Raw genomic sequence first — 27550 nt, 5'->3', positions numbered from 1 at the left:
TGCAGCGAATTTCGCTGCTTAGAATTTCGATAAGTCATTGTTTGTCTACCTCGAAAATTCGCTATTTCGAATTTCGCAGTCTCAAATTTTCGACGAAGTTCGCGATTTTTTCGCGTGGAGCGCAACGAAACATGTCTCGATAATTCGAAGAAATTTCGACGAAAATTCGCGAGAACAAAAAACGAATTTCGACGAATTTTGTTTGCATTACTTTTGCACAATACTGTACGATGTCGTTCATTAGCCAAAAATAGCAACAAAGTCCTATTATACATTGCAATCATGTACATGGAATAAGGCAACATGATTCAACAGTTTCTCTCTGCAGTAGCTTATTAAATGTGAAGTAACGAAATTAAAGTTTCTTGTCTTTGAAAAATTGTCTATGCTTAATAGATCACTTTGTGTGAATATATGCACATAATGTAAACTTGAACTTTTTCAAGCGAAATTTAATTTTTGGTGTTTTTGAATAGTTCATCAAGAGTATTGAACATTGCCATGGTCATCTGTTGTTGCTGAATAAGCCTGTTTTGCTGTAACAGCTCAGCTGCTCGTAATTCCAAATCTCTCCTGATATATCTGCTCCATTGCTACACATTCCTACACCATGTCAACCATGCTTGTTTGAGATGTTCCTCTTTTTGGGTGACACTTCTTCCTCTGAGGCATTTTTATCAGCAGTGTCAGTTTGGTTTCGTTTTTTGTCACACGATGACCTCTTGACTGCTCTCTCTCATTTCTGAAGCTGTGGTCTTCTCGTACTCTTGGGAACGACTTCTCACAAAAATCTTCTCGTCAACAAAAGTCCAGCTACCAGTTTTAGGCTTACATGTAAATTGGAAAACTTGTACTCGTAGTCATACTCTGAGTCGAATCAAAAGGTCTCTAATAACCTTGTGCTAGATTATACTCTCTTAAATTGGATGGTGAGTTACTTATGGAACTCTTCTCATCTGAGAGCAGGATATTAACCTCGAGCTAGTATTATTTCTTACTTGGGTGGTCAGTTCCTAAAGGAATTCTCGTTATCTAAGGGCGGCATATATTGACCTTGTGCTAGATTATTATGTCTTGCTTCGATAGCGAGTTCCTTATGGAAGTCTTGTTTACTAAGGGCAGCATATTGACCTTGTGCTAGATAATTGTGTAACTTAGGTAGTGAGTTGCTTATGGAACTCATGTTATGTGATGGCAGCATATTAACCTGGTGCTAGATGTTTCTGTCTTACTTGCTTGGTGAGTTCGTTATTGAACTCTTGTTATCTTAAGGCATGATATTAACTTCGTTCTTAGGTTATTATGTCTTACTTGGGTGGTCAGTCCCTTAAGGAATTCTTAGTAGGGCAGCATATATTGACCTTGTGCTAGATGTTTCTGTCTTACTTGCTTGGTGAGTTCGTTATGAAACTTATGTTATCCGAGGGAAGGATATTAGCCTCGTGCTAGATAATTATGTCTTATTTGGGTGGTGAGTTCCATATGGAGTGCATGTTATCTGAGGGAAGGATATTGACCCAATGGCAGATTATTGTCTTGGGCGGTGAGTTCTGGAAAGACCAATGTTGAACCAACTTCCTCCTGTGCAAAGTTTCCCAGACTGAAGATCACATCGTTCTCGTCTAGGAAAAAACAGTTTTTTGGCATACAAAATAATATCCATTCTTCCACTTGAACCAAACATCTCTGCATTTTATTGTACCACCTCCATCCTTGCTGCGAATCATAGTGAACTTCTCTTCAGAGCTCTGACGATGAAGCCATCCAATCTCCATCCACTTTCGCTTTTGTTCCACTTTTTTCGGTTCCCCCACTTTTCTTTTCTTTGAACTTCTTGACCCACCAGCATTTGTAGAATTATAATAGGATTCCTTCAGCAATGAGGCTAGATCTGCTTTCTTCCTTTCCCTCTGGTCTGTAATAATTTATTTGCCTTTCTTCTCTTCACAAAATGCCTTTAGTGCTAACAGGTCACCTTTGGTTGCTATGCCCATGTCAGATAATGTCTTTTTGTCGGCAGCTAACACTGCATTGCAATCCATCTATCAAATAATGTAACAAATAGAAAAATCATCTTGTGCTCTTAAAAACAAACACTGAAAAAATACAAGATGATGCATCTTTTAACTGTATTACAGAACAGCATGCACCTGCACCAAAGGAGGTGTCAGTTATATTAAAATATGATTTATTTACATACAAAAGGTTTTTATCCTGAGAAAAATGCCCCACTTCAAATACTGAGATAAAATCAATGTTCTGTCATAACATAACATTTGTATATAACATTTTAAAGATAGAAAGTTTGCATTCGCACACATGCCCAGCATAACAAAGACCTGAAAGTGAATAAAAAACCTATACACATGCAGTTCTCAAGAGAAATTTCCTTTTCACTGATACCAAATGTTCATCACACAGAGTTGTGGCATCATAAAAATACTTCTGGTAGTACATGTACGTATTTTTAAACCAATAAGAAAATGTGATATCCAATACCACATTCATGAGAATATACAGCACGGCTGTACATAATAATGTAGTTAATCATAGTTAATAGAGGGAACTGGTTATGAATCCTGGTAAACATCAAAGCAGCAAACAAAGAGGCCAAGATGGAGGTTGGAAGGTCCATGACCCTACACATCTTTTGTCTTTCACTCATACACCAACAAGTCGCAGATAAAAAAAGAACTCACGGAAAAAAAAAAGTCGGGAATAAAAAAAGAGAAGTCGCAAATAAAAAAAAAAGTCGCGGAAAAAAAGAAGTTGATGTCCCTTCTAAGCCACCGTAATCTTGAGTTTGAGTCTCAAGAAGAGAGTCAACAGCTTCATCCAACCTACCATTTGCATCTGTGAGATGCATTTTCAAATGGCAGGTTGACAGGTGGGGGAACCTGCTACCAAGTGGGGATACCAATCCAAAATCCACATGCTCCATATTGGTGAAGTCACCAGGGAAACCCATACTAATTATTTCGTCTTCTTGTTTCTTCTGTTTTTTTTTTTTCACTCTGGCACTAAATGGCTTCTGTTGCTTCAATGTCCATGCTCCGTAGCTTATCCTGGTCTGTCATAGAGGCCATGTAACTATTGACAAACTTTTCATATTCTGACAATTCCCGTCTTCTGTCTTTCAATTTCTCTAAAAAAAGTAAGTAAAACATTTGCGTTATTATGATGATCTGATGACTCACAATCCAAAAATTATCCCAGAATCAGAAGTGACTAATGGATTAGCTGACAATGAACCAGAAATAGAGGGACCAGGCAGACAATCATTTGCTATTTCCCCTGAACTTTGTCTTTCAGAGTCAATGGTTGAAGAGCCGGCTGGAAGAGAGGGATCAAGAAAACCTACTTACTGTGGTGTGGCGGCCTTATTATCAGGATCAGATGACACGTTGATAGGCAGGTGAGTGTCCAGCCATTGATGTACCAGGCTTCTTCTCCCCTATGCACAAAAGTACTTAAACATGAGAGCACATTTTTCTCTGCTTTGAACCCTTTGTCTCGCTGACAAATCCACTACATTGAAAAAGCTTTTCTCCCCTCCTGACGTGGCAGTATCCCACAGCATTTGAAGATGTTGGTTCTTCATACACACAACTTGACTTTCAACGTGAACTTATTTGTTTTTAATATATTGTTACAAAATTGCTTGCCCCGCTAGTAGTAAAGACGACTTATCAAGGCGAGGGTAAAAATAAAAACAAGGTTTACATACTTCAATACAAAAGGGAAAAAGATATATAAACAATTGATTAGTTAACTATTTAATTAATTAGTGAAAAATAAACTAACAATATAATAAATTACACACACACACAAAAAGCTAAAAGGCAATAACTAGTAACTAAATAATAAAGATGGTAAATTTTTGACAAATAATGAAAATGAATTTTTCAAAAATGACACGAGCATGGGACAAAGAAAAATTCTGAGTCCCCGACAGGAATCGAACCAATGGCCTCCCAGATACCGGTTGGGATAACCGGTATCTGGGAGGCCATGGGCCATGGGTTCGATTCCTGTCGGGACTCAGAATTTTTCTTTGTCCCATGCTCGTGTCATTGTTGAAAAATTCATTTTCATTAACTAATAACTATATAATACAGACTATGTTAATTTTATAAAATGTTTCATCAGTTTGGAGACTTCAATAGAGTTATCTTCACAGTTTAAAACATCAAGGAGTAGTTTTTTTAATTTTATTTTGAAATTCAGATTTGTTTAGTGATTTTCAGGGATTGTGGGATTGAATTCCAGATAAATATGTCAATAGCCCAATTTCGATATATTAAAATTCAGCCTAAAACAATAGACCTCAGGATGAGGCTCCGGGGACCAAACTGTAGAGTTTGTGGGGTTTATTCCCCGGAGCCTCGTAGTGATGTCTATTGTTTTAGGCTGAATTTTAACATATCGAAATTGGGTTATTCTTGTAAAAGATTTTTTTTATTTTTTTTTTGTTTTTGAAGTTTTTACAGCAAAGCACTCATTTGAGGGCGATCTGGTGTTATAGTTATGTATTGTTCTGATTTTGGTAAATTGATTAAGAACGTTTATTGGAGCAACTTGTGCATTGATATCATACATCAAATAGCATGGTTGCTAGAAAAATAAAAATGATACTGGACAATTAGATTTAATAAATAGGGAAATTGCATGTTCTCTGGCCCTACGGTAGAAGATTAAATGCAATGCACGTTCTAAAATTCTGTATTTCTTCTTTTTTGCAATAAATTGGCCAACACCACCAGCTCCTGGAGTGTCTTCTCTCGCGTTCCTCATTTACATGTAGCTTATGACAGCATGGTTTTTAAAAGGACCTCAGAAACTGTGGGTGGATATCCCACATTTCCCACCACAGGTGAAGGCATTAAAGGTAACAGGATGGATAACCCAGTCACCGAAGACTTTACGCAGGTTGATGTAAAAATCGTGCCTAATGCAGGATTGGTAGGCCCTTTTTGAGTGGTTTCTCTTCAGAACGATGGTGTCTGCAACATAAAAAAATCAAGATTATATTGGTTGAAAGATGCAATCTTTATTGATTGGGAGAATTTTAATTTTGACTTTTATTTAACAGATCAAACAGTTACACACAAGCGAAGTAAGTTTGTTTTTGGCAAAAAATAGGCCAACACCACCAGCCGATAATTCCAAGCTCCTTAAGTGTCTTCTCTCGAAAATCTTTAGCTTCATGATGGTCTTCGCTGATAAAATCTACATTTTTTTAATACAAGCAACATTGGTCTTGGTTGGTTTGACAACACATTCGATCTTAGACTGGTCTCTGTTGCTTGAGTAGCATTTTAAGGTTTTGGACCTCGTTGTTAACTGCGGCTAGTTCCTCTTCGAGTTTCGAGTTTTCCTTTACAAGAGTTATAAGTTTTACCTTCTACACACGTCAAACAGTGAAGAACAGTCAAGAGCATATGAAGGGCGCAACCGCCATTGTAGCGGTGGACGACTCTCAAGAGTTTCAAGAGGTGTCGTTGCCGGTCTTGATTTCGAAAATGTAAGGACTATTCTACGGGCTCGTGATCGAAACACTCAGATGTAGAATACACGTCTTTTTATTCCCTTGACATCTTAATGTTGTACAACCATCGAAAGCCGTAAACTGAAATTCGATTAACATAAAGTATATAAGCTTAAAACTAACTAAAGATAAGTCATTGATTCGTGCAAAACTAGTTAATCACGTGGCATTTCCCGCAAGAAGCGAAACGCATACAAGCTAACTTAATTCTAGTTAGAAAGTCTAATAAGAGGCGACGGCCTAGTCGGGAGGCCCTAGCAATAACAACTAAACTAACCAATGACTAAAACAAGGCAAAAACGAAGCTAACATGAAAAGTAAAAATGGCGACTTATTTCCGAATCACTATGGCTAAGTCATGCAATAATTTACAAAGCAAATAAAACGAGAAAATAAACTTCTAAGCTTGATCGAAAACTAAAGGTAGAAGTTTCCTCACTTACATATCAGTCCTGCGCTTGCCTCTTGTGGCTTGCTTCTTGTCTTAATTCTTGTTTTCTTACTTCTTCTTAGTGTTCGATACGAAGGCGTGGAAACAACTGAACAAAACTAACTGAATACGTGCTTTAGAGCAGGAAATCAAACAAACGACTTAATTGTTCTTTGTATCAATGAACAGAAACATATGCGGTTAACCCTAGACTACAATAGACCATACAGCGGTCGTTACATGGCTCCCCTGAAATTGTTCAATTTCACAAACTTAACTAAAATAGTAACTAGCTTACAAACTATAAAATAGAAAGTTCATGGCTCCTTGGTGGGGATACACCCCGGTTCTTGTTCCTCAGCCTCGCTGCTTGTCATCAGCAACACCAGCTTGTGTATTGGCCTCTCTAGCAGTCGTACTGGCTTTGTACGCACTCCCTTTGAAGTGATGTTTGGATCTGAAAGGAGGAGCTGCACTGTGCGCACATGGCCGTCTTCATCACGGTTGGTCTTTGTGACACGGGCGAGTTGCCAGTGATTGCGGGCAAGGCAATCATCTTTGATCAGCACAATGTCGTTACTTCTTAGGTCCCGCTGCGGTTTCAGCCATTTTTGGCGTAGCTGAAGGGACTGGAGGAACTCTTTCTTCCAACGACACCAGAACTCATTCGCGAGGTGTTGAACACGTCTCCAACGTTTTCTTGAATACTTGTCAGCGTCCTGAAATTTTCCTGGAGGTGGAAGCACGATCTTAGATTTCATAGTTAATAAATGGTTTGGCGTGAGGGGCGCTAGGGAGTCTGGATCTCGTAGGCCATCCACCGTGAGGGGTCTACTGTTGATGATAGCTTCTGCTTCACACATGAATGTGCTGAGGGACTCGTCGTCGAGTTGGGTTCCATTATTATCTAGTAGCACCGACAGTACGTTACGTACACTTTTGATCTGGCGTTCTCAGACACCTCCCATGTGACTGGCGGAGGGAACATTCATCTTAAAGCTGAACCAGTCACAATTGTCCTAGAGAAGCTCCTTGCCAATCTTGTCTTGATCTAATTCGCTTAGGGCTTCCTTGAGTTCTTTCTTGGCGCCTACAAAGTTTGTGCCTTGGTCACTTCTCATCTGTCGAATGGGACCTTGACGACAGATAAAACGGCGTAGAGCGTGAATAAACGAATCTGTCTCGAGACTGTGCGCGACCTCTAGGTGTATGGCCCTCGATGCCATGCATGTGAAGAGGACGCCGTATCTCTTTAACTCCTTTCTCTTGTCTTTTACGATCCAAGGCCCGATACGTGAATGGTGGAGCTTGATGGAGTCTGTCTTCTGGCAAATCAGACATTTTCTGGGATTGGGCGGGGCCTCGAAGCTTGCGACATCTTATACAACTAAGAATGTAGCGCGATACTGAAGAGGTACCGCCGATGATCCAGTAGCCATTTGATCTTATTTCATTGAGCGTTGTTGTTCTTCCTTGATGCTTGCATATCTTGTGGAAGTACTGGACCAGTAGCTTGGTGATATGACCGTCTCTTGGTAGTAATATGGGGAACTTGATATCCTCTTTCAGGTTTGCTCGTCTTATACGGCCACCCACGCGAAGTACGCCGTTTTGGTCTAAAAACGGGTCGAGTTTTGCAGTGAAGTTGCATTTCTTGGCATGGATCTTCCCTGGAGATCTTGTAATTCTTGGTTCTTTGACAGTGACTTGATTTCAAGTCACTTGGCTTGGGTAATCTTGATTATAACAGTCTCAGCGTGCTGCAATTCATCCACTGTTAAAGGGTAACCTTCTGTATTCCCTTCTCTTTCATTGAGACTTGGTGGGCGTTCTCCACACGATGATCTTCTTTTTTCTTCCACTAGACGCTTCAGTTTCCGTATGTAGCGAATGCAAAGTGCAACAGATTTCTTGGCGCGAAACCAGTCTGAAAAGTACTCAATGCGATCCACAAGCGTTACTTCTGGGACAGATGTTGCTGTTGCCATGCAGACGCCCTTTTTAACTTCGGGATCTTGTTCGGAGACTTCATCAACAATCTTCTCGTCAGTTCTCATAGCATCAGGCCACTGACTTTTCTCCTTCCATAAGAATTCTGGACCAGAAATCCATTTGGAATTTTGGATTTCTCGGGCACCAAGACCACGTGATGCCTCGTCTGCAGGGTTTGCTCTTGTCTCGACGTATCTCCATTGTTTTGGAGAGGTCTTGTCATGAATCTCCTGGACCTGATTGGCCACGTAAACGTGGAATCTTCTTGACTCATTAGCTATGTAGCCAAGTATCACCTTGCTGTCTGTCCAGAAGATTTCTTCGGCGTTTTCGAGCGGTAGCTCCTTTCTTAGTTGGTCACCGACTCTTACAGAGGTTACTGCAGCCCTTAATTCGGTCTTGGGATGGTCACTGGCTTGAGCGGCGTGACTCTGGATTTTCCAATCACAAACGAGCAGTGAATTTGGCCCTGATCATTGGTAAGTCGCAGGTAGGAGCACTGTCCATACCCCTTGTTACTTGCGTCAGAGAAGTGGTGTAATTCTGTTTTGGTCACATGACCAAAGTTCTTGGGTTTGTAGCACCTTGCGACGGAGAATTCTTGCAACAGAGGCAGGTCTGACCTCCATTTTTCCCATTTCGCCCTTATTGCGCTCGGAACAGGATCATCCCATCCAGTGTCTTCCTTACACAGCTCTTGTAGTATCTTCTTGCCTTCCAACAGAACGGGAGCCACAGAGCCCAGAGGGTCGAAGATGGAACTCACGGTTGATAATATCCCTCTTCTTGTGCATGGCTTGTCCTTCAGCGTGATGCGAAAGTTGAAGGAATCGTTTTCGATACACCACTGAATTCCGAGCGCGCGTTCTATTGGAAGAATATCCTGATCCAGATCTAGTTTCTTGATATCTTCTGCTCGGTCTTCAACTGGTATGCATTGGATGACTTCCTTACTATTGAAGACGAATTTGTGGAGATTAAATCCGCCGCGCTTGCACATTTCTTTTACACTTCTCACATGCTCCACTGCTTTCTCGACTGTCGGCACTGACTTCAGTCCATCGTCGACGTAGAAGTCGCGGCGCAGGAATTCAGCGGTGGCTGATCCCACTTTCTCTTCATAATTGTCGGCTGTGCTCTTCAGAGCGAAATTCGAGCACCCAGGCGATGATGCCGCTCCAAACAGGTGAACTGTCATTCGATATTCTTTAGGTTCACGCGATGTGTCTCCATCTTCCCACCACAGGAGGCGTAACAGGTCTCTACATTCCTCCGGTACCTTGACCTGGTAAAACATGGCCTCTATGTCACACATCACGGCAACTACTTCTAGGCGAAATCGACATAGGACACCCATTAGGTTATTGGTGAGATCTGGGCCTTGTAACAGCTTCTTGTTCAGCGACTGGCCTTCAAATTGAGCTGAACAGTCGAACACTACTCTTATTTTGTCTGGCTTCTTGGGATGGTATACCCCGTGATGCGGGATATACCATACTGCTTTCTTTTCTTCTTGCACCTTGTCCTGTGGCACTAACTCGGCATAGCCACTTTGAATAACTTTGTCCATGAAAGTTACGTAATCATTTCAGTACTTCGCATCAGACGCAAATCTTCTCTTGAGGGGCTTAAGACGGTGGAAAGCCATCTCTCGATAGTTTGGAAGCTTCGTGTTTGGGTCCTTCAATGGTAGGGGCATTTCGTAATGTCCATCTTCCCAATGGCGTATGCCTTCTTTAACCCTTGCTAAGAATCTTCGGTCATCTTGGGAGAGCGCTTGGCCTCCATTGTTTCTTTCCGAGAAGTCTATTTCGAACATCTCCTTGACTTGATAGGGGTTGATGACCTCCTTTGTTTGTGCGTTGATTACAAACTTGCTGTCGATACGTTTGTTCTCTCCAATTTCTTGAATGACGATCCTGTGACATTTAATGTCCTCATTCTTGACATCGTTTAGCAGTTCCTTGACTGGGGTGACTGGGCCAATGATGCCCCATCCTAGTAGCGTTTTGATCGCGTAGGGGTCATCTCCCTTTCCTGTTATCACCTCACGTGGCTTGATAGCTCGGGGCAGTTGCATCCAAATCAGAATGCCCACTTCCAGTTGTTCTTGGTATGGAGGGATCTTGTTTTTTATTCTCTGCAGGTGTGGCCACCTGCTTGCCGTCTCGGAGCGTGGGATCTGATTTCTTCTGGCCGGGATGCTGTCGCGTGAGTATGCCTTGGGGAGCTCTAACTGTACCTTCTTATCGAAGCGCTCAACCACCAAACCATCGACCTTTTGAACTGGTATTTCTGCATTTCCATGCAGGGTGTATAACTTAAGCCTTACCTCAGGACCCTCTTCACTGAGGTCTTCGAGTGTTGACGTTTTAATGAAGGTTGTATCGCTGGCGTTGTCTAGAAGGGCGTACACCAACACCTCGGTTTGCGGGCGGTCTTTGTGATGAAGCCATACAGGGAGAATCATGGAATTGACAACAGTGACGTCTGAGGTACTGACGCAGTTGCTGACTGCTTGGACTCCGGATTCATTGACTGCATCGCCTTCTTTGGGAGGTTCTTTCTTGTTCTTCGAATCTTCATGTAAAGACGTAGGATGGGATTTCGCGCATTTCTTGCATTTGAGCCTCGCCACACAAGACTCCGATAAGTGGCCCTTCTCAAGGCAGCCGAAACACACCCCCTTCGATCTTAAGAAGGCTACTCGCTATTGGACACTTAGCTTCATATAATCCAGGCATTCTTCTAGGCTGTGGTTTCCTTGGCACATCAGACAACGGGCAGATGGTCGAACCGATTTCTGGCCAGCGTCTCCTCCAGTCGAAGTCAAAAGGCTATTCGCTGAGCGTCACCATAGTTTCCTTCTTTGCCGGATTGAAATTTATGTTTTTCATAGCAACAAGATTCTTTAGTGCTTGCCGTCCTAAGTCAGTTTCGTTAACTTTGTTGTTTACGCAGTAGTACTTTGCCTGGGTTTGGGGTTTGTGTTGCGCAAGCCCAACCAAATGATCCTGCTGATCAGGCATGTTAACGTGAACACCTGTGGTGAGGGTTTTTCTGATTGTTATAGTGCAGATCTTTCCTTTAACCGCTATACCTTCCCTCTGGAGGGTCCTGAACGTGGAGGTTGACACCCGCGATGACGTCAATGCAAGGCCATTGATTGATATGAATACGTTGTCCACGTTAGAATCTGCTGTGAGAAATGGACTGCTCACTGTTCTTACCTATATTAAATTTAAAAGGTATAGGTCGTCATAGAACCAGGGAGTTTTTTTACTGCAGTAGTGCAGATCTTTTTTTTAACCTCTATACCTTCCCTCTGAACCATACACTTTGGCCGTCTTGTGGTCTTTTGAAAGAGCTTCGTATCTTGCCGGGTCGTCATTTGTACCTTTGTAAAGCACAGCATCGTTGAATTCCCTGGTCGTCATGTTGGCCCTATTTTCACTTCTTCCACTGTTATCAATCAGCAAATGCGTGAGTAACCAATCTCGCACCTCACAGTGTGACTTGTCACTGACAATCTTTGTGGTATCATCGCCCTGATTTGTTTCCAGTGAGGGTGACGCAAGTTGTTTAACAGCATTTACATGCAGGTTACCGTGACATACTTGGTGAAGGTTTTTACTGGAAAGTAGTTTTCTATAATCCTCATCGATTTCTCCAGCTTCCTTTTTAGTTCTTACTTCCTTCTTTTGGGTGGAAGATCACAATGTCATTAAGTCGCACCGTGCCTTGATAACCTCAAGGCACAGACTTTTCCTCTTGAACTAGAAATAATAATAACTTTATTTATCCTGGTTGACCGGTCAGTCAATCAAGGAGATTGACTGGTATCAATCGGTGACCAGTATAAAAGCATAAAATTTACAAAGCATAAAATTTAAAAGCATAAAAAATTACTAGCATTAAATTTACAATTACAAATCTAAAAACTATGAATATATACAAAAATTTAAATTGTACACGTGTGATTTGCACTGTCCATGTTCATGAGATAAGTGAATGTTTTGTCTTTAAATTGTGTAAGTGTTGCGAGCTTGCGAATGTCTCTTGGCAGTTTGTTCCAGGCACTCGCAGCCGAAAATCTAAACGAGGTCTGTCCACATTTGGTCTTAACTTAAATCTTAACAACAGGTGCAGGCTCATGAGCTACGATCTCACGGTATCAGGTTGGTACTTGTTTACTGCATAGTTTAGCCACAACTTTAAGAAATTAACTCCGGCCCTGCCTAGGAGTTACCGCAAACAGCATGCAGGCAGTTCTTGATGTTCCTGCTGCTCAGTTGATTTAATCTTGCACACGCGAATGACACTCCTTACTTGGGCTTCATATTGCTGCGCACTCTTTGTATTCATATAAGCACCACCAACATCCACTAAATAGTTGTAGAATTCTGCCATAATCGCATTAGTGGTGACATCGAATTCTCCGTCTGGATGTTCCTTACAAGTTTCTGTGGCTTCTTGTTCACAGTTGCTAGGCTCCCGCTCCTTGTCTAACGCTCATGCTCATCACTCCTGTCGTCGTTTAACAAGTCTTGTAACAGTTGTCACAGGTACGCAGCACATGCCTGGTGCATTAATTCCTATACAAAAGTTCCTTACATTTCTACCTCATTTCACTGGGTGAGTAGACTACAAGTATTGGCAAGAAGAATACAATGTAAACAACTAACTTGAAGGACTCTTTCTTCACTATCGCTGTCACAGCTGCTAGGATCTGAATTAAGTCCAGATAATAACAAATAATAATAGATAATAATAGTGTTAAACAAGGTTTGAGGAATGATTGTCCCTAATCAATCAATCAATAAAAAATAGGGGTCTTAGCTTTCCGGGTCTTAGTTTTCTGGGGGTCTTAGGTTTCCGGGTCTTAGGTTTCCAGATCTTATCTTTCAGGGTCTTAGGTCTTAGGTTTCCGGACATCCTGGGTTCAACCCCTATAATGGGCGAGCTGAAGGAAGAGTTCAGGGACTGGACTATATGCACTCTTGAACTGGCCATGCAAAAATAGTGTTAAAAACATCTTGATAACTATTTGGACCTAGATGATATGATCCATTATACGTGTACATCAGAAAATAAGAGAAAAATGATAACTTAGCACTTAACTGTTGATGTCTGGCAATTTAATTCGAGGCAGCAGTCTGACACTGACACTCGCAACATGGGCTAAAGTCTTTAAGCCCAAGTTAAACACCGTCCTTTTCTCACCATTTGACCTTTGCAATTGATGGAAGCCTCAATTTCTGCCCATTTGATTGCTTCGCTAGGAAACTGGGTTTTTGTACTTTCTCGTAATGCATCCATCCTGTTTGGATCCAACTTTTTCAGCGTGTCTCCTTTCCCTTAAACGCTAGACGTCCCAACTTCCTCTCTGTTGAACAGGAGTTGAAACAATTTGAGGGCATAGTTCCAGGAATTACGAGGAATTTTTTCCAAGCTAGTCTGACTTACATAAATACCATGCTTGGGATTACCAACCATGATGCTGTCATTTGAATCCACTGGATGAATTGATGGTCCACTGCCAACATTTTCAGATGCCTGTGTCTTAGTTGGCTTTAAGGTTTCAGGGCAAGCCTTTGAATTATTTTTAATGAGCATATTAACAACAGGCTTAGGTGCTATATTATTTTGTACTGGGAAGCTTGTAGTACACGTAGATGTGGCACAGGCCTTGCAAGCCTTCTTGATGCAGCCTTTGCAGTTGATGAAACTGTCAAGCAGGCGTTCAATTCTGCTGACCTGATTTGTGAGCCCATTCAGTTGTGCTAACAGCTGCACATGCCGCAGTGAAATATCACCAGATCCTGGATTTTCTCTGGTGGATGTTACTGAATAGCAATAATAGAGAAAAAGTGGCTTAAAATGCATCTAAAAGTCAAAAATTTGCTGTTGTCTTATTTTGGTTGAAAACCTCAAACTTGGTCATGTTTATATGAATTAGTTAGAGAATGAAATCTTCATGCATTAAAGTAGTTTAAGATTGAGTGTTATTAAGTACAGTTGTCCAGAAAGGGTTACAAATAAGAGCAGTAATGTCAACTAAAACGTATGTTAGTGCAGTAGTTACCATTAAGTTATACCATATATTTCATCTGTTGCTGAAGCCTTCACTGAAAGGTGCATGAAAAATATTAAGCACACCTTTTAAGGCAGATTTTTTAATAAGCCTCCCCTCTTCATTCATGTCCATTAACCCCCTGCCTCCATCAGTCTGAAATGTGACCATCAAGCCATTATTGATTTGTTTCAGCCAGTTTTTGCCTCCGCGTCACGTAACTAAGTTCCTCTCTTTCTATTTTGGATATTTCAAAACATCATCTCAAGTTGTGGCCTCCCACACAGGGAATGTAACGCGATCGCCCCCTAATTAAATTAATTTATTAAAATAAGTTATGAGCTCTTTATCTTTGTTTGGTGCGTACATGTATATGTTTTATGATTGTGTCCTTTTTCACTTTTCAAACGTGTGCGGAAAGGTGTTTCGGCTCCAGACTGATTTATATAATACTTACGTGGTGTGTTTGCTTCATGGCGAGATGTTCCAGCTAGATTCCTCTCAGTAAAGCTGCTTGCACTCATTCGTGCAGTTGCTGTATATAGAAAAGAAGTAAAAACGGGTTTGTATTGAAGAAAATCAATGTCACAAAGCAAAAGACAAGTGTTCTTAAGAATTCATTTGTGCCTTAAAAATTAAAAACAGTATGTTAAGGTGGAAGTAAGTAAGGCCATTTTTGTGTCATTTACCATGTAAATTACTGTCATTATGTTTAATTTCACACAATCCGATATTACTCTTGTGATCTCAATGAGTGGTCCATATGGACAGTAAAATGTTTTCGGTATGGATATTTTTTAAACCACACAATAATATTATTGTCAGAATGAATAATGGTTCCTGAGGAATTTTACAAGTTTAAACTCATTTTGATAAGATGTTCTATTAAAAAAGATAAATCAAAAGTAGTATAGTATTGTGTAGCGTGCCTCGCTGTTTACTCTTTCATGTGCTCTTTCAGCCCTACATCTCCATAAACTTAAGAATTACTATTCATTATCAAACCATAGTAAGGAAGGTTTTCAGTTTCGATACCCCTATAAACTTGTCCGTTAATAATTAATTTGTCCACTTTAAAGAATGCCGATTGTTTGGCTTGCTTTGCTTTTTTGAGTACCGGGTACAGTTTCTCATGAATGTTGTCTATTTCTTTGGGAAAATCGTGTGATATTCCAATTCCTGTGCCTTTAGATTTTTACCTTAAGACCAAACAAACTCCTTGTCTTGATAAAAGCTGAATTTGGCTATAACAGGCCGTAACAAGCAGTTTTGCACCGATTTTGAATCCTATTGGCACTCTTTATCAAATCAACAAATATCCTTATCCATGCAAAACGTTTTATTTGGAATGCTTTCTCAACAATGCCCTTTGCTAAATTTACTTAACTATTTCATAATAATGGGAAAGTTGCTAATTCATTTGTATATCTTAAGTGTACCTCTGTAATTCAAGTAAGTGCAGCTTCTTTCTTTATTTTTTTTCTTGTTTAGTGTGATGTAATGTTGTATGTTTCAATAAAGAAAAATTTGAAAAAAAAACACATATCCTGTGCCTGTTTGGTATTATACAGCAGGTCTTCCTTTTGTTCTTATTCATACAAGCTGATTTCTGGTGACTCAATCTCTGACAATATAGAAATATAGATACTTTGTTAGCGTGAAATAAGCTAGGTTTACGGCTAGTTTACAATTATTCCACAAATTAAAACTTAAAAACTAAATTAAAATATACTATATAAAAATGCTAACTACTATAAAAAATACTATTACCATGATTGAAAATAAAAATATAAAAATTAAAACATCCTTAATTGATTGACATGGCTGTAAAAAGCCCTACAAAATAACTCTTACAATGTAAAACGTCAAATTTCGAACATTGCATATAAAATCCTTAGTTCCACCTAGGCTGCATAAGTTCTCAGGAAGTGAGTTCTATTATTTTGCGGCGTAATAACTAAAACATTTAAGGCTGTATTTGGTGCTATTCACCTTAAGTAGGGACAAGACATTTGCACCTCGCGGATTGTAATTACTCCTTCTAACATTTATAAGACGTTCAATTTTTGCCAGCGCTCTACCCTGAAAACAACTGTTTACGGTAATTTACATGACCTGAACCCTGTGGGTTGATATGGAGATCATCGCGATCTTCAGTGATTCACATTGATGGCACTGTGCAAAGTGATCGCAGGAAGCCTGAAAGTCAGTGCTCTGGGGCTCAGTAAGAGCATAATGTCCACAATGGTCTGGGCATTGGCTCTCACCTTCTCCTCAGTGCACTCAGTATTCTGTTTTAAGGTAACGCTCACCTTCTTTCAGTTCCTTTCTTGTTGCTTGATACAATTCCATGATCCGCTTTGCTTTAGGCTGGCTATTGGCTGTTGATTTCCCAAAGTTTCATAGCTATCGCGCTAAAGCCAAAAACGTTATGACAATGTTAACTAAATCACTTAAATTTACTAAACGTAAAAAGTTAACCTTGTCAATTTTTCTTCATAGCCATTGCCTGATTCCCCCCTACAGATTTCATTAACTCGCTAGTCAGTAGCGTTAGCTAAAAATCCTCTCCTGGAGATTCCGTTGTAACAGTGCTTCTTTTACTTTCAATCGTTTGCTTCGCATGGCCTTGTAAAGCTCTGTTAAGGGAGGAATCTTGGTTTTCTTCATCAAATGCCAATTCGTCGCTCTCAACAGCATCCTGGTTTTTTGTGCAGTTATTGGGTAATTATTGGACTACACGAAGCTTGTAAGACCAACATTCACTGATTCATTGATTTCCCAAAGTTTCATAGCTATCGCGCTAAAGCCAAAAACGTTATGACAATGTTAACTAAATCACTTAAATTTACTAAACGTAAAAAGTTAACCTTGTCAATTTTTCTTCATAGCCATTGCCTGATTCCCCCCTACAGATTTCATTAACTCGCTAGTCAGTAGCGTTAGCTAAAAATCCTCTCCTGGAGATTCCGTTGTAACAGTGCTTCTTTTCCTTTCAATCGTTTGCTTCGCATGGCCTTGTAAAGCTCTGTTAAGGGAGGAATCTTGGTTTTCTTCATCAAATGCCAATTCGTCGCTCTCAACAGCATCCTGGTTTTTTGTGCAGTTATTGGATGATTATTGGACTACACGAAGCTTGTAAGACCAACATTCACTTTCTGTCTGGATTAGGTGGATCTGTCTTGTGGCTTCCTGCTCATTAAACTGAACACAGCATGATGCCATGTATCTGAAAGCTGTTTGCCAAAATTGTGAGCATGTTATCTCTATGCACCTATTTTCGAGTCAAGATCTCCTCAAGAATGAAACTTTACCATCTTCCAATCTTTGGATTGTCTGTTCTCACCAAATCGGGTTTTACTTGGTGGAGCTTGTTTAAGGTTGACAAGACCTTGAGCATCCCTCCCTCCCCCAAAGTTTGCAATGCGTCAAATTCTATCTCAGCTTCTCATGAATTTGCACACCCTTTTGTAATTTGATCCTCTGGTCACTGGCAAGTTAATTATCTCTTACATATGTTCAGCAACAACAGTTTTGCTCTGTCTCAGTTCTCAACCTATCCCATGTGGCTTTGTACCCCAGCGTACTTGGCTTTAAATTAGCTAATCTACTTCTCCTTAGGGGCCACCAGCTCCAAAAGATATCCATAATTCTCCTCATCTGATAATGGCTTGCTGTGTATTTGTGATGTAAACATGTTCTCAAACCTGATCCGGTCAACTGAAGTGCCGTTGAAAGGGGTTATCTTCAGCTTTTTCCATCTCAGTTTCCTTTCCCGCCATTTTCAATTCCACTCTCATCTTTTCTTCCCAAATTTCCTTCTCTTGTTGCTGGATCTTGCATCTAAATTGCTCCCCCTACTCGAACGGGGTTCTACGGTCAGGATAAAAGTCAAGGAAAAACAAAACAAAAAGTCAGGGAATTTTGCCTGAAACAAGAAAACAAAATGGATTTGTTGGTGAAGTCAACTGCCATATGTTCAAAATCCTGTGAAAACGTAGAGATCGAAAATGAAGAGAAGACTATCGATGGTCAGCAAAACAAGCTGAAGCAAATGTCAAAAAGGTTGGGTTATGAAGGTTCGTCCAGGTTTCCAAAGCCACGAGCTGGATTTGTTTTTGGTCGTCCCAAGTTCAAATCCTCGGTCATGCTTTGTATATAACTGGTCTGCCTCCTGCCAGTTCATTAAGAATATTTGTTTTCCCTGTTTCAAAGGCATGCCTGCAAACTAGCTATCTCAAAGCTAAGTGCATGACCACTATAAACAACAATTACATTTTACATGTTGACCTCGTGCTAGATTATTATATCTTACTTGGGTGGGGGGTTTCTTATAGAACGCATGTTATCTGAGGGCAGCATATTGACCTCGTGCTAGATTGTCTTAGTTAGGTGGTGAGTACCTTATAGAACTCATGTTATTTGAGAGCAGCATATTGCCTTCGAAGTAGATTATTATGTCGAACTTAAGTGGTGAGTTCCTTATGGAACTCTTCTTATCTGAATGCATGATATTAACCTCGTGCTAGATTGATATTTCTTTGTTATGTTGAAGTCGTACTTGATTGTTCTGTCTTACTCGGGTGGTGAGTTCCTTATGGAACTGATGTCATCTGAGGGAAGCATGTTGACTTTGTGCTAGACTATTTATGTCTTACTTGGGTGGTGAGTTCCTTATGGAGCTCTTGTTAACTGAGGGCAGCATATTGACCTCATGCTAGATTGTTCTGTCTTACTTGGGTGGTGAGTTCCTTATGGAACTCTTATGATATTAAAACATCGTGCCAGGTTATTATGTCTTACTTGGATGGTGAGTTCCCTAAGGTACTCTTGCTATTAAAGGACAGAATATATTGACTTTGTGCTAGATTATAGTGTCTTACTTGGTTGGTGAGTTCCTTATGGAACTCATGTTATCTGAGGACGACATTTGACCTCCACTGGAAAAAATAACCAATTTTCCCTACAGTGATTGAAATGTTTTTGTTATGGTTTTTGTGTGGTTTATACAAAATGTCTCTTTTAATGCTGTTCCATACATCCCTGGTGAAAATGTTTGCCAAATCTTCAAAGATCTTGATCTGCAAAGGTCCTGTAAAGATCCTCTCACACAAGGATCTTTTAAGGATCCTAAAGGATTTCAAGAGGATCTTGTGAAGATCTTATAAAGTTCCTGACAAAAATCCTTGCAAAGATCTTTGCAACGATCCTTCAGGATCGATAGGATCTTAAAAGGATAGGATCTTAAAAGGATCCTTTTAAAGATCTTATTAAGGATCCCTAAGGATCACTGATTGAGGCAGCTATGGGTGACTTGTGAAAGGAGCAATGACCCTCGACTTGATGAAGACTCTTGTTCTTCTTTGTGATAACATGTTCTTCAATGAAGGACTTCACTTCTTGTTGCTCCTTAGTTTCCCGTTCAATAAGCGAGCCAGAGTTTTGGGCAAAGAGTAAGTTCCTCACAATTTGGGCAATTATTGCTCGGGTTCCATGAAATTGTCGTTTTAAGTGACTTATCATTGCCTCAAAGACAACACTAGAATGTAGGATAAGGGGGCCATGCTTGTGTACTTGATCTGGGAGATGTATTAGCGCATGACAAGTGTAGGTCTCTTCTGTTTCATCATACAGGCTTGGCATCAAGCGTAGGTAGCTTCTAATGAGAAGTTCTGCTAAGTTAAAATCTCTGTCGGTAACAGAATCAGCCGTTAGCAAACTGATGGCAGTAACAAAAAGAGCAAAGTCATAAAAGTATTGTGGTGAAAAATATGTCTTCACAATGGGCAGACTTCCAGGTAGTAACAAGTTTTGCAGCCCACGGTCTTTCCATCGTTTAAGTTCGCTCAGTGCCCTCAGTTTACGGTTGAAGTCATGAGGGAATTTTACCGCCAACATTGCCTCATCGACCACTTTTTTAGCATTGACCGTGGATAAAAATCCATTGTCACTGGATTTATCCAGATGTTGACTCTCCTTAAAAACCCACCAGCAAGGACAAGATGCATGTAGTCCAGCATTACTTTGTCTGGTACTTCTTTTACACGCAAGAGTGGTGAGACATCTTTAATTCCAAATACTGGCTTCCCTGAGTGATCAGCTCTACTGGCATGTAATAATGTTTGTTCATGGGTGGTTTTTACCCTCACTGTATGGGTAAAAACCACTGTATCCTTCTCCTTTTTCAATCCGTTACCAGGATGTAAGCATACCGAACAGCCATTCTGTCCATTGTACTGAGAGAAGCACAAGGAGGGTGCTTTTGCCACTAGATCAGCTGGATGTCCATGAACATCTACAGTTTCTACAGAGATCTCACCACCAGGTGTAGTAACACGTACGTGGCCGCCTTGAATTTCTTCAATTTCATTGACAAATTTGTCTTGAAAAATTCTCAGATCAGGCTTTTTTGGTTCACATGAAATACCACTAAGATATTGGAAAAACAATAGTTCTGGTGGTAGCTGGACTATAAAGCACTAAATAGGCCACAGATTCACAGACTTTGACTTGACAGCTGGAGCACCATCAATATGGTATGCAATATATATGATATCGTTTTTTCCAGGTTTCCTCTGATACACTTCTCCACAGCATATGTCATAGTAAACTCCAAGACCATGCATGCCTTTTGTAGGAAAGAATCTCGTCCCAGTGTTCTGCAGTAGAAACAAATAAAAAAAAGCCTTAATAGTTTCCATGCGTGGTTTAAAATAATGATTGTGATGATGATTATTATTAGTGTTCCAGTCTATCCTTATAACAATTTACTAGCCAATCTTCTTTTATTACAGACTTGGGTATAATACACGAGGCACAGGAGCTGAGAAGACTTTTTGTTGACATTATAATTATGAAGTGTAATAGGAAATTGCTGTCTGTCATAATGCAGGCACATTAAATCATATGTGTTTATAAATTGATTTTAAAATTTATTGCATTTGTGACTTTTGCTTTAGAAAGGATTTTCCATTTCATCGTGAAGTTTTTTCGTTCACTTTGGAGCTGCCAAAGATGCTTACTTAGTTCAGTGTCATTCTTTCTCTTCTCGTTTTTGAAAGAAACCTGGTGGTTTCTCATTTTGTTTTGAATTCAGTTGATGTTACTCCTACGTAAGTCTCAGTTCTATTACCAGACACAACAGTTGCTTGATAGACAACTTCCTTTGTTAGGCATGCACATTCTAAAGGGCACTCATTCTAATTTCTACAGTTGCATGTCTTCTCGGCCTGGTCTTGTGGCGGTTGCGTGTCTTTCTTTAGGATTGCTTTATCACACAAACTGTTTTTGTATGGACCATGCACATTTACATTTTTATAGAGAATGTATGGAATTTATCGAGTCTATTTTTGACCTGATAGTCCTATCGCACAGCGTTCAAACTACGCACCAGAAAAGACGAAGGCTTGACAAATCTTCTCATATCATTTGATCAAAAATTTGTCCAAACGGCCCGGAAAAAGCCCTCAAACGAAAACGGCATCCAAAATTTTTAAGCCATCCGAATGCGTAGCACAAACTTGTGGTGCCGAAAGAACACTATTCCCCAGCCTCTTTCTGATTGGATACAACTGAACAATGGTCGTTCAAGATTTTGTTCCATGGATAGGGAGGCAAAGACAAAACCAATACTCGAGAGAGGGAGGCCAACATTTTACCTGATGCTCACAAGGACGCCTCTATCTCAAACACAAGGCATGACTGTCCTGTCCCGGCTTTTCCTGTTATTAAAAATTTGTGCCCCTCATAGGACTTGCAAAGGCACGCTTGCTGTTTATTTGTTAGTTGTAGAGACATATTGCCTTATTCGATTAAAAATTACACAAAAAGAAAAACCCAGCAATGTTTTTCAACCTGGGTCGGTCGGTTGCTTCAGTGACTTAACCAAAACATACAACTCAATAAATACAATCGTACTCTTATTCAAGTAACAAAGAAAATATAAATGAAGGCATTTCAATTGCCACTGACTTGGGTGGTTATCTTTAAACTTGCACAAGTTCACATCGGTACATGGATTGTTTGTGCACCGAGCTTTGTTATGACCTGATTTGTGGCATGTGGCACACATCTTCCTGGGTCAATCGTGAGCATCGGGCAATTCTTCATTTCTTTTTTTTCTCCAGCTGTTGCTTAGCACTTTCTATTTGCAGAACAAGTATTTGGAGGTTTTGTGTATGCTCGAGCGCTTTTCGGTCAAGGGAGCTGTGTGTTTTCACTTGTGTTGATTCTGATCTGTTGGAAAATCCGCCATAGATGTTTGATTCGGGTGTCTGTACATTACAATTGGCCGCATAGACATTGCTCTCTAAATTTTGGGTCAGTTCAAAACCGGTCGATCATGGTGCTGTTCCACTTCGTTCGTTATTAATACTGAAGAGTGAGCAAAGAGTAACAGATGTTTTAGAAAGTAAAATGGTTGTAAATTTCTTTTAATTTCTTCTGTATAAAACTGGTTTTCTAAACAAAAACAAAATCATATACTGTTAGAATAAAATTAAAAGTTGCTTGCAATGAAGTAATATATGTTTCTACTAGGCAAAAGTTTTCTTAATAATAATTATTCTATAATAATAATAATAATAATAATAATAAGGAAGAAGGTTGTCTTTACAATATTAGTAGCTTTTTTGGCTAGTTTTTTAGTAAGCTCATTTGATGACCTTGATTTAACTACAATAATAGTTTGGGTTAAAAACCAAAAAATTACGGAAAACTTTATTTTACTCTCCGATTTATACAGCAGGTTAATCAGCCTGATTTCTCAAAGCATTCCAATCCAAACCTTGACATTTTTTCCAGGCAGAGGCCAGATCATGACACCGGTAACAAATTCATGCCCTAGTGTTTACGATAGGAGTAAGGCAGTAGTGGCAACCAGGCCAAACGAGGGTCTTCAAAACAGGGTGGTAAAGGGGGGTGACCTAATCACAAATCACGAGCCTATTTTCTTTTAAACGCGAATCACGCAATTTTTTTTACCATTTCACGTATTCTCATATTTGCATACATTATCGCAGAAAATTAGCTTGAACTTATTAGTTTATTTGCCTGGAATTAATACCTTTCAATAGCCTAGTGGCAAGTCTTGATCTCTCAGGCTTATTTTTTAAGTGAATAATTAAAGGTTTACATTATTTTAGACGACTGTGATATATTGTTTACTTTCCAATAATAATATAGCCTGCGAGAGCAGACGCATTTCCGGCCGTCGCTTCTCTCCGCCGAAAAATAGCGTCTGCGAAACCGAGCCAGGAAACGATTTCTGTGACGTCAGTTCAAGGTAACCAATGAAAATTTACCTTGCATATCCGAAGAGGTGCCACGCGTGTAGCCTGTGAGCCGTCACACAATCGCGTGGAAAAAACAATGGCAAACGAAGTGGACACTACGCGATGAGGAACGTCTTGCAAAGTGTTTCAGTTTAATGCTTTAATTGGAAGTGGGAGACGTACTCACGAATCTTTAGAATGGATTTGGGACATCAGCAATTTTCTAAGCATTGCCTGAGAGGAATATTTAGTATACTATTGTGATCGTCTTTCCGCCGCTTGTAATTTCTAAGTTGAATGAAGACAATGATGAAGGACCAGGTCAGCCTATTATCGTCGCTTGACCTAGCTGCAATAGTGCTGAATAACACACGGTACATTGGAAGCCGAGAAAAGAAATATTGAAAATAGCCGCTATTTGATCGTGTACGGATCACCAGGGGAGTCTCAGATAGGTGAGATAAATATTCGGTAGCAGCAGTCGTTGTTGACGAACCATATGAACATGTTACTAGTTTTGTTGGTAAGTTTATTTTATTGGCATATACTGTCACCAGGGATTTCAAAACAAGTCATAAAATCGATTAGAAATTTTAGGAAAATGTATGATCAACCGGAACCGTGTAGCCGGCAGTTCCAAAGAGAGCGACAGAAATCGAGCCAAGTTCCGGTGTTTTGGGGTCAATTGCGGTAAACTCATTACTTGCATGCTGTAACTAGTAACTTTACTCCTAGACAAAACTCCCTGAACTGAAACTAAGATGAAGATACCAAATAAAAGCAATACTATTATTGGTCAGAGTTGTAATTTCAGTGTACTGTCTCTTCCGAAAGAGACGAATCTTTCGAGCGACTCTCTGAGATTCGCCTTTACGCAGCGGATCAAGATGTAAACATAACTTTAGCTATCGCTAAAATCTGCGAAAATTTTCTTGGTGTTTATTCTTTGGGACAAACTTTTGAGTCTTCGTGGTGCAAAGAAGGACGCTAAGAACGCTTCAGGGTTAAGAACTCGCAGGCCTTGCAATGACGCTTGTCGCAACTTTTTTGTGTAATTTCTCGAAAGGTCAAGATAAAACTCACCTGGTCGATTGTCGCGTCCGGTGTGTTGCTAGAATTTATTACCTATCTACTGAAAAAAAGGACATACATTATCCTCTTTTGCAACTGAAAATGTTCTTCTGCAAAGAACTACTTTCACCGGGGTAAAAAACCTTCGATGTTTCAGAAAAATTGCCATAGCATCTCGCAGACAGCTCGTAACAGCTTTGTCGCGAGGGAGCCGCGTGGTGTGCACTCGTGTATTATTCTATCGCGTAATCTAATTGGCCAAAGAGAAAACAAAAGATGCGACGTCACAGAAATCGTTTCCTGGCTCGGTTTCGCAGACGCTATTTTTCGGCGGAGAAGCGACGGCCGGAAATGCGTCTGCTCTCGCAGGCTAATATTAATAATAATAATAATAATAATAATAATATGATTTAGAAGAAAATGTGGTCTTGTATATGTCAGACCAAAAAGGATATCAGTTTCGTTTAAAGGATCTAAATTTATACTTGCGCTACTTAACCAAACAACAACAGACATGCAAAAATCTTTACTAAAACTACCTTAGCAAAATGGATGCTCAAGGGGGTCCTCAAGAAGATCGCAAAAGGAACGCATAGGAGAATCAGCTAATTTCATTTTAAATAGAGAATTATTGGTATGAACAATCCGATTGAGAAGTTTATATTGAAAAGTTCTCGTTTTTGTGTCTAGTGTTGCTTTGTGTGGATTTAGATTAATTTGTTTCCAGTTAAGAGTTGATTCGTTGAATACATTGTTGTATTTCTGTTGGGCCGATGGGTGTACTTGAACGTTATTTACAAATATTCTTATTTATTTTTATTCTTAGAGGACAGTTGTTCCAGTGTCACGCTTTCACCATTTATGCGATGTAATCAAGAACAACTTGCCATGTACAGAATTTCAAATGAAAATGAAATGGGGAAATGTTATTTCTGAGACATATCTTGGGCGACTAGTACAAATATGGAAACAGGATACCATTGTCTCGATAGTTTTTCAGGCATCATGTTTCCACGTCTGCTGCGTGTCTGTTCAAACAGAAAAGTGCGTAAATTCAACTCATATGCGGGAACTCGTAACAGTTACTTAGATTTCCGTATACATAATATATTTTCAATTCCCCAAACATCTTCAGTGGAAGGTAATGATACAAGCTTTCTTTTCCTGTTAGATTCAATTTATCACACTCCGCTCTTATCCCCCTCACCACCTAAAAACATGTTGTCCTGTTTGTATAGCCCCCACTCTATCAGGGGTGGAAAATTAAAAAAAAGATTTAAACCTCCTTGTGCCATTTCTCCAGCAATACAATCTTCATGCACATCGAATATGAAAGTCTCAACTCAAATTTTCAGGCCAATAAATTTTTGTCCAATCAGACAGGCAGTATCTTGCATTGCCCCCTACCCCTCATCAAGTCATCATCAAGTACACTAGTTATGACCACTTCTCTAGTACTGTACCAAGTTCAATGGGGACACTCGAATTTCTCTTCGTCTTCATCATCATTTTAGTCAGCTACGTCGATGCATTGATCTGAACATGTACCCGCTTCAGTGCAGGCCAATCCATTGCCAACACAAGAATAGCATCTTGTTTGAAAAGTTCCATGACAGCTACACACTAATTCTATGACGGCCTCCAGGGCTGGTTGCAGATCTGTCCAGATGATCTCAAGACGGCCATCTCTTAGTTTCCATCCATCGTTTTCAGGTTGTCATCAATTCTGGGCTGCAGAGCTTGCTTCCAGATATAGGCTTGTAGTTTGCCCTTATGAGAAGGTTTTTCAAAGCAGCACTTGTAGGGGGAGGTTGATGGGACTGGACAATCCTTCCTTTAAAGAACATTTTATAACGAAGCTCGTCGACACTGTTGCACTGGATAGCATTGTATAGCTTACAGACCACTCCCTCTAGGCTAACAATGTTCTGCTCACTTAATGGGACATTTTCACCAAGGATTTGGACAGCCTCCCTCACAGCCTGATCATTCATTACGAGTTGAAACGTCTTTTTCTTGCTTTTTCCAGCAAATGAGCTGACAGCATCCCAACCGGTCAAGCGTGTAGACCCGGAAGAACCTGGCTTAAGCTGGGGCCAAGTTTTAAACAAATACGTGGGATGCTTATCAAGCGTGATCGACTTTTGGTGCCACTTATCAGTGTCAAATCTGCGGGAATGGCAGCTTGATGGTGACATGCAACTACAGTGGAACCCTGTTAATACAGACACCAAGGGGACAGGCCAAATTGTCCGTATTAAGCGGGGTCTCCGAAAAAAGTCACGGATACATGTTTTATCGACACAAAGAGGAAGGCGAACGTTTTTATGGCAACAAAACGTTGTGTAAGTGTACTGTAACTGTAACAAATGCAAACTGTGAACTTTCTGACTAAAATTAATAGTTTTTACGAAAACCTTAGTGAGTTACGGTCTAGTCAGACACTCGAACTAAACTTTAATAAACTCAACAAAAATGTCGCAACTTACTATATACTAGAAATAAAACTTATTTCAACAGCAACAGAACGTTTTTTTTTATAAAGTTTCCTTTGTAACTGAAACTCTGATCGTAACCGTTCTTAAACTCTAACCTCGTTTAAAAAAGACGGTAACTTTACTTTGCAAGGAATTTTTTAACTTGCGACACAACCAGGCGGACTGCAGATTCGACAAACCTTTGCAAGTCACGCAGTTAAGCTACTCTTTGTAATAAAATCGTTTTAACTTGTCGAATTCTGTCATTATTTGACCAGGGTCCAATGTCTTCAAGTTACCAAATAATCGAAACAATGAAAATTGACAGTGCACAGATAAGCAGTGTCCGTAAAGCTGGGTTGACAATGTATGACAGTTTGTCACTCGGGACACGGAAAAGTGTCCGTTGTCCGTATTAACGGGTGTCCGTATTTAGCGGATTAATTTAAGAGAAAATGTATGAGGCTTTTGTCGGGACCAACGAAACTGTCCATTATACCAGGGTGTCCGTATTAAGCGGGTGTCCGTAAAGCGGGGTTCCACTGTACCTCGACATCTGTGTCTGACGAGATAACTGCGATTCTGTGATGCCATTCTGCAGAAGCATGGAACGCATGGAGAAACATCCTTGTGTCTGCCTCGTGTTGAAGGCTGTTCAGATACCCAATGTCGGCTGCTGACATGCTT

General features: G+C 40.1%; 2 protein-coding genes and 1 pseudogene across 2 annotated transcripts; all 3 read right to left on the bottom strand.

The window, feature by feature from the left end:
- Window positions 1-6295: 6295 nt before the first annotated feature.
- LOC144648343 (uncharacterized) lies at window positions 6296-7204 on the bottom strand. The gene is made up of 2 exons (XM_078507934.1): window positions 7015-7204; window positions 6296-6885 (listed from the first exon to the last, which is right to left on the bottom strand). Exons 1-2 carry the CDS (start codon window positions 7202-7204, stop codon window positions 6296-6298), a joined length of 780 nt encoding a protein of 259 aa, XP_078364060.1.
- Window positions 7205-7696: 492 nt separating this feature from the next.
- On the bottom strand, window positions 7697-9540 carry LOC144648341 (uncharacterized). The gene is made up of 2 exons (XM_078507933.1): window positions 8490-9540; window positions 7697-8439 (listed from the first exon to the last, which is right to left on the bottom strand). Exons 1-2 carry the CDS (start codon window positions 9538-9540, stop codon window positions 7697-7699), a joined length of 1794 nt encoding a protein of 597 aa, XP_078364059.1.
- A 1267-nt stretch (window positions 9541-10807) lies between these two features.
- On the bottom strand, window positions 10808-16395 carry LOC144648340 (uncharacterized; annotated as a pseudogene).
- Between the last annotated feature and the right edge of the window lie 11155 nt (window positions 16396-27550).

The sequence above is a fragment of the Oculina patagonica genome, chromosome 4, assembly GCF_052425735.1.
Source record: "Oculina patagonica isolate OP01 chromosome 4, crgOcupat, whole genome shotgun sequence".
NCBI classification, from domain to species: Eukaryota; Metazoa; Cnidaria; class Anthozoa; order Scleractinia; family Oculinidae; genus Oculina; species Oculina patagonica.
This window is presented reverse-complemented; position numbering and strand designations above follow the sequence as displayed.